Source organism: Octopus sinensis, linkage group LG20 (assembly GCF_006345805.1).
Source record: "Octopus sinensis linkage group LG20, ASM634580v1, whole genome shotgun sequence".
NCBI classification, from domain to species: domain Eukaryota; kingdom Metazoa; phylum Mollusca; class Cephalopoda; order Octopoda; family Octopodidae; genus Octopus; species Octopus sinensis.
The window spans coordinates 9,415,795-9,427,803 of record NC_043016.1 but is presented as its reverse complement, the minus strand read 5'-3'; the positions used below and the strand labels follow the sequence as shown (position 1 = coordinate 9,427,803).

General features: G+C 39.0%; 1 protein-coding gene across 1 annotated transcript; it reads left to right on the top strand.

Annotated features, from left to right (window-relative positions):
* Nucleotides 1–222: 222 nt before the first annotated feature.
* On the top strand, nucleotides 223–5,449 carry LOC118767229. The gene is made up of 2 exons (XM_036511498.1): nucleotides 223–405; nucleotides 2,625–5,449. The coding sequence occupies exons 1-2, from the start codon at nucleotides 223–225 to the stop codon at nucleotides 4,512–4,514; spliced, it is 2,073 nt and encodes a 690-aa protein (XP_036367391.1). The 3' UTR covers nucleotides 4,515–5,449.
* The last annotated feature ends 6,560 nt before the right edge of the window (nucleotides 5,450–12,009 follow it).

Genomic DNA, 12,009 nt, shown 5'->3' with positions numbered 1-12,009 from the left:
ATATATATATATATATATATATGTGTGTGTGTGTGTGTGTGTGTATATATATAATGCATGTCCTAAAAATCACTGATGGGTTTCAATTCTGAATAACTTCCATAACTTTACAAATAAATGCATGAAATTTTGATACAATATAAGGGACATAATGGAAATTAATAGGCACAAGTCAAAGTTTGCAGCACCTCTACATCACATATGAAAAATGACATCGCTTAAATGGCAGCCATTTTCGGTTTCACACGCCCATGTTTTTTCCAAAACTTGCACCACAACACCCTTAAGAGTTTTAGAACCCACTTCTCTGATTTCTCTATTGATGTTCTCCTCCAGTTGTACCAGGGTCTCTGGTTTCTTGACATAAACCCTCTCTTTCAAGTATCCCCACAAGAAAATATCCAAGTTAGTCAAGTCTGGGGAATGTGAAGGCCACTTGACATTGCCATAGTGGGAGATTATTCTCTCCCCAAAGCACTGCCATAGCAACTGCATTGTTTCTCTTGTGGTATGAGCAGTTGCTGGAACCATATGTGAGGTCTACTTTGAATGGCCGGGTGCAAAAGGGTCTCAATCATAGTTCTGTACCATTTCTCCAGTCACTGTGACAGCATTTCCGTCATTATCCGTAAAGAAATAAGGACCAATAATTTCATCTGCTGTCAATCCACACCATACTGTGCACCTTACAGGGTGCAGTTCTCGTTGGTGTACTGTTCTTAGTTTCTCAGAGCCCCAAAAACTGCAATTTCATTTGTTAATGAACCCATTCAAATGAAATAACTTACAAAGAAAATTAATGGACGCAAGCATAACTGTATGAGCAGATTGCTTTGCTACACGTCTGGTTTCAGATTCTATTTTCCAGTGTAGAATTTTGCACGTTCTACTATAGCCTTAGCATGACCAAAGCCATATAAGAGAAATTTAGTTGACAAAACCTGTATGGAATCCCATCGGAAGGATTGTTCCTGTTCTTGGCTGGCAGACATTCTTCATTGCCTGGTTTAACATCGCTACTTGATTCATCCTGGAGCAAAAATTAAAACCAAGTCTCCAGTCTGAAGACAATCTACAATTTTCTTTTTTCTTTTATCTGAAATAGAATCTCTATATATATAAATGGCAAAATGTCTGTCTGTGTGTGTGTGTATCTTTTATGCAAATCCAAAATTTTTCAGTTAAAGGGCTCGCACTTTCTATTGTCATTTAAAACCGTCCAAAGGTGGTCATGCACATCTTTACATTTCCCCAGTCACCCCACAAAGCCATTAAAAAAACCAATAGAAGTGACTTTTTTGTGAATTTTCTATCCAAAATCCAATCAAAATGCCCGAAACTTGATACGCCAATTGAATGCCAGTTAGCTGTATGTGATTGGTCGGAGATTTAGACAGTACTCGTGTGTATGTGCACACGCACGCAGCTGTATATGCATGCACTAGCACTATGACCTGGTGTTGCCGGGTCATAGTGCTAGTTCCTGATAATGGTTTATGGATGCTGTCTGCTCTTCTGTGACTGAGGCATGTAAAAAAAGGACAAAATGGAAAAAATGGTCGTATGAACTATATGTAATTGATGCATATACTCTACACATCCCCAACACCATACAAACAAATAGGTACATAGGATATAACATGGTCAAAAATACCCCAAATAATTCAGTTAACCCTATATCCCTATTCAATATAACTTCAATAATAAAATCTTTTGAATAAAATCTAGCCAAAAAAGGAAACCCACATAGCGCTTTATTTGAAATATTAAGAACAATTCTAGTAAAAGTAAATTATACAAACCCGCTTAATATCTTGAATATTTCAAACCCAGCTGTCTTCTTCTTCTTCCAATCAGGACTCACGCCATTAGCCACAAAGAATAATCTCTAATTTGAGCCTACTCTAAGCTACTAAGAATGCATGTGGCAACTTGAAGATCCACCCACCACAAGCGATAGACTGGTGGTTTCACAGGCGCGAAAGCTACGTTGCTATCCTCATTCCATAAACGGTGGCTTTTAACAGGTGGAGAGCTGAACCATCCTGGGGTAATAGGATTCGCAATCTAGACTAGGATCTGAAAGTTTTACCACACCATAGTGGGTTACACCATGGTTCCTCTGCTTTGTGGCAGAAGTAGGAAGTAAGAATTAGAGAAAGTTGTGGTGAGAGAGTACAGCAGGGTTCACACCCCCACCCCGCCGGAGCCTTGTGAAGCTTAGGTCTTTTTGCTCAATAATCATTCACAATGCCCGGCCTGGGAATCGAAACCGTGTTCTTACGACTGCGAGTCTGCTGCCCTAACCACTGGGCCATTGCGCCTCCACCCAGCTGTTGTAACAGCTATTTTGTGTTGTTACAACAAAGAAATTACTTGTTTGTTAATTACAAAGCTTCAAATTTGATTTTGGTTCATTTAACTAATATTTAACAAATTAAAATTCTTTGTCACTGCAACTTAACATTTGAGTAATTATATTTTTAATTCTGGCATTGAAGATCTCTAAATGTTTGCATATAAAAAAAAATGTAAATTCTATTTAAAAAAAATTTTTTTTTTATATTAATAAATGTATATGACAAAAAACCGTTTTACTTATACATAAATGTTTCTCTTTGTAGATATGGAAGACTACGCATGCAACAATCACTTCTTTCCTACCCTGGAGTGTCTATAAATTTTCAAGAGAAGCTTACAAGTCACATGATTTAGCTGTCATAGCATGTATTCTGGCAGCATTCTCTGTTCACTTATCTGTTTTTGGTACACACACGCTAATTTCTACTTTTTTGTCTCCGTTTGTGTTTTTGTCATTATCAGTAATCTGGAGAACTCTTTGTTCTGATCTCCTTTGTTTCTATACAAAAAATACCATAAAAGTTAATAGAAATGGAACCGTAGATATTAGGGAGAATAGAAATATTTCCTGGAACAAGGATGTTCTAAAGAGAATCTCCAAAAAAACTGATGCTGAGAAAATTTATAGAGATAAAAACAACACAGGAAATGATAACACTATAATAGAGGTAATTGGAAAGCATCTCAGAAACTTTGGCACTGGAATTATGATTGGTATTCTTCTATATATACGTATTGATCTGCTTGTTTTCTATACAGCTATTTTTTGCCCAGTATTATCTTGGTATATTTCCAAGTGGAGATTGTTTTTTCAACAGTTTATAATCATTACTTTTGGCGTTCTCCTGGGAATCGTTATAGGAGCAATTGACGATTATTATACATATGGTAAATTTTTTATAAGCCCTAAACAGTGGTTTCTGTTTAACGTCATTTCAGACCATTCAAATATGTTTTTTGGTCAATTTAGCATTTCCTTTTACTTTATAAACATTGTATTACATAACGCTGCTGTGATTTTGATGCTAGTCTTAACATTCCTGACAATCTTGGTAGTCAAAGTTAGAACGTTTAAAATATCAAATCCTTTTGTGTATCACTATACTAATACATCTTTATTTCTCAGTTCCTCTGCAATTATCGTATTATTCACATTCTCACTAAAAGGACACAAAGAAATGCGATTTTTGCATAATTTTGTCGTTCTTGTATTGATAGTCTATGCTAGTACACTGAAGACTATTTTGCACTGTATATGTTCAAAAGTAGTATCAAAAACCTCAAAAACTACTTTGAATTCATCTCTGGTTTTCTTGTTGTTGGTTTATGTGAAACACCAATGGAATTTATTTCCAAGTGGAAAGTCCACAGCTGATTGGTCATATTCAGATAACTTTGAATCTGGAAATATAAATCAATGCTTATATTATGTTCACCTTGAAGATGATGTAACAGGTGTCTTTTTAGATGAAAGTTTATACTTCAGTGGTGCTTATAGCCTTCTTCATAGAGATGTACCCTTCCTTCCTCTCATCCACATGGAATTTTATGAATTCAGCAAAGAGTCTAGAATCCCTATAAAATATCAATTTGAATGGTTAAAAGTTGATAAAGCTAATAAGCCTACAACCCACGTTAGTGTAATATCTAATATATCTGATTATGTATCAGTGCATAATACTCCATATCTAATAAAGAAGCTTATGAAAAATAATGTTTATAATTATCTTATCGTTAAAAAATTCCAGAAATTTATTGATTTTGGTTTTAAGTTAGTTTTTCAATCAGGAATGATAAAAGTCTTGAAAAAAGTAAACAATATAACATCAAAGAAAAACTTCAAGGATTTCTTGAACCCATTTTCTTCTATATCAGAAAGTAATTTAACTCTTAACGATATTTTTCTTCATGAAGGTCACTTCTTGTATTCTTTAGGCCAGTATGAAAAGGCTGAGCAGCGGTTGTTAGCTGCGTTACAGTATGCACCCATAAGAGTGGCTACATACCAGCTGCTATTTAATATATACCAAAATTTTGGTAAATTTAATGAGAGTAATCACTACTGGAATGTTTGTGCTAAACTATTTGGAGAAGAGGGATGCAGGAAACCTGTAGAATTTGTTGATTTGCAAAAACTTTCCAGTAACAGATAGCCACAAAGGAATAAACCGATACATGGAACATCACACACACAGACACACATATACACTCATGCACACACACACACACACATACATGACACTCTCACACACATGCACACACACATTCTCACACACATATGCACTCATGTGCACATACACTCTCACTTACGCAATGATTAGCAAATCATTTTTAATTAAGCTGTAGACAGTTAATTGGTTTTCCAGACAATCTGCCAATCAGTGTTCAGTGTGATTGCCAAAAACAATTTGTCATCATCATTATTATCAGTATCTGCACCACCACCCTACACTGCTGCCATCGTCATCATCGTCATCGTCATTGTCATCGTCGTTGTCGTTGTCATCGTCGTCGTCGTCGTCATCGTCATCATCATCACTCTCCTCCTCTTCTGCCTTCTCCCATTTATCATCATTTTTACTTCTATTTTTCCAAGCTTGCATGAGTTGGATTGGTCTTTTTTTGAAACAGTATTTTGACAGTTGCTACATCTCTTTGTCATCTCCTCCACTAAGCCATCCTGCCTTCTATTTATTTAAAACATTCTCCTTTGCTAAGCTTACCTTAAGACCTGTCAATTCTAATTTAGCTTCCATGCCTGGAATTTCACCTTTAATTCCCCTAGACATTCAGCTATAAGAACTAAGTCATCAGTATACGAGAGGTACCAAAAAGAAACCAGAATTTTGCAATATTATTTTATTTATTTAGTATTATATGTTTACCCTTTTATCACCTTCAAAGTGTTCTCCATTTAAAGAAATGTACCGGTCCAGACACGTTTTGCACTATTCAAAGCAGTCCTGGAACTCTTTGCAAAGTGATGCCTCCTAACACCTCTGTCATTTTTTTCTTCATCTCATCCACATCTGCAAATTCCATACCATCAGGTTTTATTACTGCTGATGAACTTTGAAAAAAACAGTTCAGATCAATTTCCAATTCTTCTTTCAGTTCATGACACACATTCAGTCACGACTGCTTCTGATCTTCCATAAGGAAATGAGGCACAAATTTTACTGCAGCATTTTTCGTTTGCAATTCCTCACTCAAAATTCATTGGGAGGAGCCAGTCATATCAACAAGTTCATCAGTCATTGAGTGATAGTCCTCAGATCAGTTCATGAATTTTCATGATGTTTTCATTCATTTGGAAGGTCAACGGTCATCCTGAATGAGATTGGTCTTCAAGCGACAGGTGACCATTACTAAAACATAGGAACTATTCGTAAACTTGTGTTTTGCCCATGGCAGCATTCTTGTAATCTGTTTGAAGCATGACAACTGTTTTGGCTACTGTTTTCCCCAGCAGAAAACAGAATTTTGCTGAAGCATCTTATTCCTTTGTTTCAGCCATTGCAAAAATTGACAATCAGGGGAGACACACTACAAAACAAAAACATACCAAGTGACAGTACAGCATCACCTGATGACACTGGTCAGCAGACCGATGCCTGAGGCTTACATCAAATGGTTTCTAGTGACAGAAGCTTGAACTGCAACTGGTTTGTCCCACAGAGAACGTTTCCAGTTACTTTTGGGTATCCCCTCGTATAAGACATCCCAAAGACATCTAGTCTTAAACTCCTGTGTGATGGTGTGCAGGACTATGAGGAATAGGAGAAGACTGTGGAGTTAACCTTGATGAATACCTACCTTCACTTTAAATTTATCACTGAAATTGTTGTTGATTCTCACTTTTCTCCTTCCATTTTTGTATGTAGTTTGCATAGCTCTTACAAGCAGTTTGTCTATATTGGTGTCTTCAATGACCACAAAATTATTGAATGTAGTTCTCTAACAAACATTTTCTCCAGAAAAAGCTGTATACCTACCTATCTACCCACCTACCTACATACCTACCTACCTATCTACCCACCTACCTACCTACCTACCTACCTACCTACCTACCTACCTACCTATCTACCCACCTACCTACCTACCTACCCACCTACCTACCTACCTACCTACCTACCTACCTACCTATCTACCCACCTACCTACTTACACACATACATTATCTACCCACCTACCTACCCACCCACCCACCTACCTACCCACCTACCTACCTACCTACCCACCTACCTACCTACCTACATACCTACCTACCCACCTACCTACCCACCTACCTACTTACACACATACATACATACATTATCTACCCACCTACCTACCTACCCAATCCCACCTACCCTACCAACCCAATCCCACCTACCTACCTACCTACTTACCTACCTATCTACCTACCTACCTACCTACCTACATACACACATACATACCTACATATATACATACATATCTACCTAACTACCTACATATATGCATACATATCTACCTACCTACCCACCTACCTACCTACATACCTACATACATATATACATATCTATCTAACTACCTACCTACATATATACATGCATACATACATACATATCTACCTACATACATGCATACATACACACGTGTATATTCATATATACACATAATACATATCTATATATAAACTGAATTGCGTTTTTACCGCTTGGTTCGCTTTAATGCCACTACATCCCGTCTGTTCGCTCCAAAATTACAGGGACATGTAGAATGAGGTGACGATGTGCGTGGGCTAACCTTAGAAATCCCTATCTTAAAGGTGTGGTTGCTAGAGGCCATCTTCCTACCTCCCCCTATTTCCTCCAGTACTCTGTCACTCCTCTTCATTTGACAATGCAACTACCGTTTTTAATGTAAAGTCTTCCTCAAATCACTCTGTAGCTATTTACTCTCTTCCATGCACTCACTCTATCTCTTACCTTCTATACATTTTACTCATGTATCTCTCAGCGTTCATGGACAGTAACAAATATTACTCGCCATCCCCATCGCCATCGCATTCTATTGTCTACCTGTCAACACACACACACATACACACACACACACACATATATACATATATCTAATATTATATTTTTATTTTTGTTTTTGTTTTTGGTTTTTTACTGTTTCATTTCCCTATTAGTGGTTTTATCTCTAATTTAATTTCTACAGCGTGCACACACACACACACGCACACACATACACACACACCACACACCACACACCATATGTAGCCCCCAGTACATCTGAATGAAATCGGGTTCTCTTCATCAAAATGTGAAAAGGGGTCTACAATTATCATCGCCACAACTTATGTATGTCTTCCTCTTCCTCACTCCTCACCTCTTTTCCTAATGATAATTATCATCGCCACCACCACCACCACCAACACACAATCTGGGCAATCTTTCTCTTATAACAAATCATGTGTTTACTTGCAATGACGTCTGCCACCTCCGCCGTCTCTATTTATCCTGCAAATGACCAGAACTCGGGAAACTTAGTTTAGTGTTCTATGGTCTATGACAGAACTCGGGAACTTGCTTGACTGTTCTATGGTCTATGACCAGAACTCGGGAAACTTGGTTGAGTGTTCTATGGTCTATGACCAAACTTGGGAAACTTGGTTGTGTCCTCATCTTATAAAATGTGGCCCCAGTAGACCCAAATGAAATCGGGTTATATTAACCAAAAGGTGAAAGGGTATAAATGGGGCTGGAAGGGGATTAAAATTTAAAGGAGCGGGTGTTTAGCAATTCTCTGTTACATCAAGCTAAAAAATTTGCTCCAGCCTTTTAATCGTCAATGTGTTGCCGTCCATGATGAAGAAGTTTTTTGATGCTTGCCATCGTGAGTCTACTGTCGTGAGAAAGAATCAAGTCAAAACTTGGTTTTTAGGGATTTTCTTTTACATCAAGTTCAAACTTTTACGCCAGCCGTTGAACTGTCAATACGTTGCTGTCCGTCGTTAAGAAATGCCAGCCATGGTGACTCTACTATCCTCAAATTCTATCCTTTCAAACTTTGGTTTCCAATATTTTATTATTTTTATTCAGCTCGCAAGTTCGTCTGTCCCTTTTAAATGTTAGTGTTTTGATGTCTGCCTTGAAGCAGAACCTTTCCGTTGTTACTCTGCCTGATATTTTGATTGATCTTTCTAATATTTTATATCTCAACTTACTCAAGATCTTTTGTTGTTTTTTATAATAAATGGGAGAGAGAACATAAAGATAGAGAGTAAGAGAAAGCGAGGAGAGTCCGAGAGAAAGGAAGAGTAAGAGAGTGGGAAAGTGAGAGAGAAAGGAGAAAGAAACAAAGAGGGAGAATCATCATCATCATCATCATCATCATCATCGTTTAACGTCCGTTTTCCGTGCTAGCACGGGTTGGACAGTTTGACAGGGGTCTGGGAAGCCAGGAGGCTGCACGGCTCCAGTCTGATCTGGCAGTGTTTCGACAGGTGGATGCCCTTCCTAACGCCAACCACTCTGTGAGCGTAGTGGGTACTTTTTTCGTGCCGCCTGCACAGATGCCAGGGGGCTGGCAGCGGCCACGATCGGTTGGTGCTTTTTACGTGCCACCAGCACAGAAGCCAGTCAAGGCGGCGCTGCAATCCGCCACGTTCGGATGGTGCTTTTTACGTGCTAAGGAAGCAACAGAAGTAACAACCACACTCTTAACCCCCCGCGCGTAGAGCGGGTCACCTTCAGCTAGTATATATATATCTCTATATATAAAAACTGAATGCGTTTTTTACCGCTTGGATCGCTTTCAATGCCACTACATCCCGTCCGATTCACTCCAAAATTTACAGAGACATGTAGAATGAGGTGACGATGTGCGTGGGCTACCTTAGAAATCCCTAGCTTAAAAGGTGTGGTTGCTAGGGGCCATCTTCCTCACTCACCCTACTTCCTCCAGTACTCTCTCACTCCTCTTCATTTGACAATGCCACTACGGTTATTTAATGTAAAGTCTTCCTCAAATCACTCTCTCGCTGTTTCCTCTCTTCAAAGAACATTTTCACTCACTCTTATCTCTTAGCTTCCCATACATTTTACTCATGTATCTATCAGTTTCATAGACAGAAACAAATATTACATCGCCATCGGCATCGCATTCTATTGTCTACCTGTCAACACACACACACACACACACACACATATATACATATATCTAATATTATATTTTTATTTTTATGTTTTTGTTTTTGGTTTTTTACTGTTTCATTTCCCTATTAGTGGTTTTATCTCTAATTTAATTTCTACAGTGTGCACACACACACACACACACACACACACACACACACACACACACACGCACGCACGCGCGCGCGCACACGCACACACGCACACGCACACACGCACACGCACACACACACACACACACACATATATGTGGCCCCAGTACACCCCGAATGAAATCGGGTTCTCTTCATCAAAATGTGAAAAGGGGTCTACAATTATCATCGCCACAACTTATGTATGTCTTTCTCACTCACTCACTCTTTTTCCTAATGATAATTATCATCGCCACCACCAACACCAACACACAATCATGACAATCTTTCTCTTAAAACAAATCATGTTTACATTGCAAAATATTTCATTTTCCCGTCCTCTCTTTCATATATCACCTTTTCTTTCTCGAGCTCTCTCTTTTTTCGCCGTCTCTATTTATTCTACAACGAGTCTATCAATGACAGCCGCAAAAGTTTCAATATTCCTACTTCACCTCTTTCAGAAATGCAACAGATATTTTTTTTTTTGCCGGGGTTAAAGCCCACTACATCCCGTTGGATTCACTCCAAAATTTACACCTTCTCTTTCTACCTCTAACTCCCATTCAATTTCTCTTTATCTCCATTCTTAAAGATAATTATCATCGCCACCACCACCACCAACACACAATCTGGACAATCTTTCTCTTATAACAAATCATGTTTACATTGCAACGACGTCTGCCACCTCCGCCGTCTTTATTTATTCTGCAAATGACCAGAACTCGGGAAACTTGGTTTAGTGTTCTATGGTCTATGACCAGAACTCGGGAAACTTGCTTGACTGTTCTATGGTCTATGACCAGAAATCGGGAAACTTGGTTGAGTGTTCTATGGTCTATGACTAGAACTTGGGAAACTTGGTTGAGTCCTCATCTTATAAAATGTGGCCCCAGTAGACCCAAATGAAATCGGGTTATATTAACCAAAAGGTGAAAAGGGGTATAAATGGGGCTGGAAGGGGATTAAAATTTAAAGGAGCGGGTGTTTAGCAATTCTCTGTTCCATCAAGCTAAAAAATTTGCTCCAGCCTTTTAATCGTCAATGTGTTGCCGTCCATGATGAAGAAGTTTTGAATGCTTGCCATCGTGAGTCTACTGTCGTGAGAAAGAATCAAGTCAAAACTTGGTTTTTAGGGATTTTCTTTTACATCAAGTTCAAACTTTTACGCCAGCCATTGAACTGTCAATACGTTGCTGTCCGTCGTTAAGAAATGCCAGCCATGGTGACTCTACTATCCTCAAATTCTATCCCTTCAAACTTTGGTTTCCAATATTTTATTATTTTTATTCAGCTCGCAAGTTTGTCTGTCCCTTTTAAATGTTAGTGTTTTGCTGTCTGTCTTGAAGCAGACCTTTCCTTTGTAACTGCCTGATATTTATGATTGATCTTTCTAAATATTTTATTTCTCAACTTACTCAAGATCTTTTGTTGTTTATAAATGGGAGAGAGATACATAAAGATAGAGAGTAAGAGAAAGCGAGGGAGAGTCCGAGAGAAAGGAAGAGTAAGAGAGTGAGAAAGTGAGAGAGAAAGGAGAAAGAAACAAAGAGGGAGAATCATCATCATCATCATCATCGTTTAACGTCCGTTTTCTGTGCTAGCACGGGTTGGACAGTTTGACAGGGGTCTGGGAAGCCAGGAGGCTGCACCAGGCTCTAGTCCGATCTGGCAGTGTTTCGACAGGTGGATGCCCTTCCTAACGCCAACCACTCTGTGAGCGTAGTGGGTGCTTTTTTCGTGCCGCCTGCACAGGTGCCAGGGGGGCTGGCAGCGGCCACGATTGGTTGGTGCTTTTTACGTGCCACCAGCACAGAAGCCAGTCAAGGCGGCGCTGCAATCCGCCACGTTCGGATGGTGCTTTTTACGTGCTGAAAGGAAGCAACAGAAAGTAACAACCACACTCTTACCCGCGCGTAGAGCGGGTCACCTTCAGCTAGTATATATATATATATTTATATACATACACACACACACACACGTATATATATATACACTTGAACACATACATGCTTATGTATATACACACACACATACATATATACGTATGTGTGTGAGTGAAAGCACATGGCTTAGTGCTTAGGGTGTTTGGCACATGGTCACAAGGTTGTGTGTTCGATTCCTGGCAATGCCTTGTGTCTTTGAGCAAGACACTTTATTTCATGTTGCTCAAGTCTACTCAACTGGCAAACATGAGTTGTACCTGTAATTCACGAGGGGTCATCCATGTCACACTCTGTGTTACACCGAATTTCCCTGAGAATGATGTTGAGGGTACGTGTGTCTGAGGTATGCTCAGCCACTTGCATGTTAATTTCACAGGCAAGCACTTCTGTTGGTTGGATCAACTAGAAC

Bases quoted from the DNA above. Each gene is read 5' to 3' on its own strand.
- LOC118767229 (XM_036511498.1), top strand. From the start codon at position 223: ATGGCAGCCATTTTCGGTTTCACACGCCCATGTTTTTTCCAAAACTTG. The intron at 406-2,624 runs GTTAGTCAAGTC...TTCTCTTTGTAG, and splicing joins CCCCACAAGAAAATATCCAA to ATATGGAAGACTACGCATGC.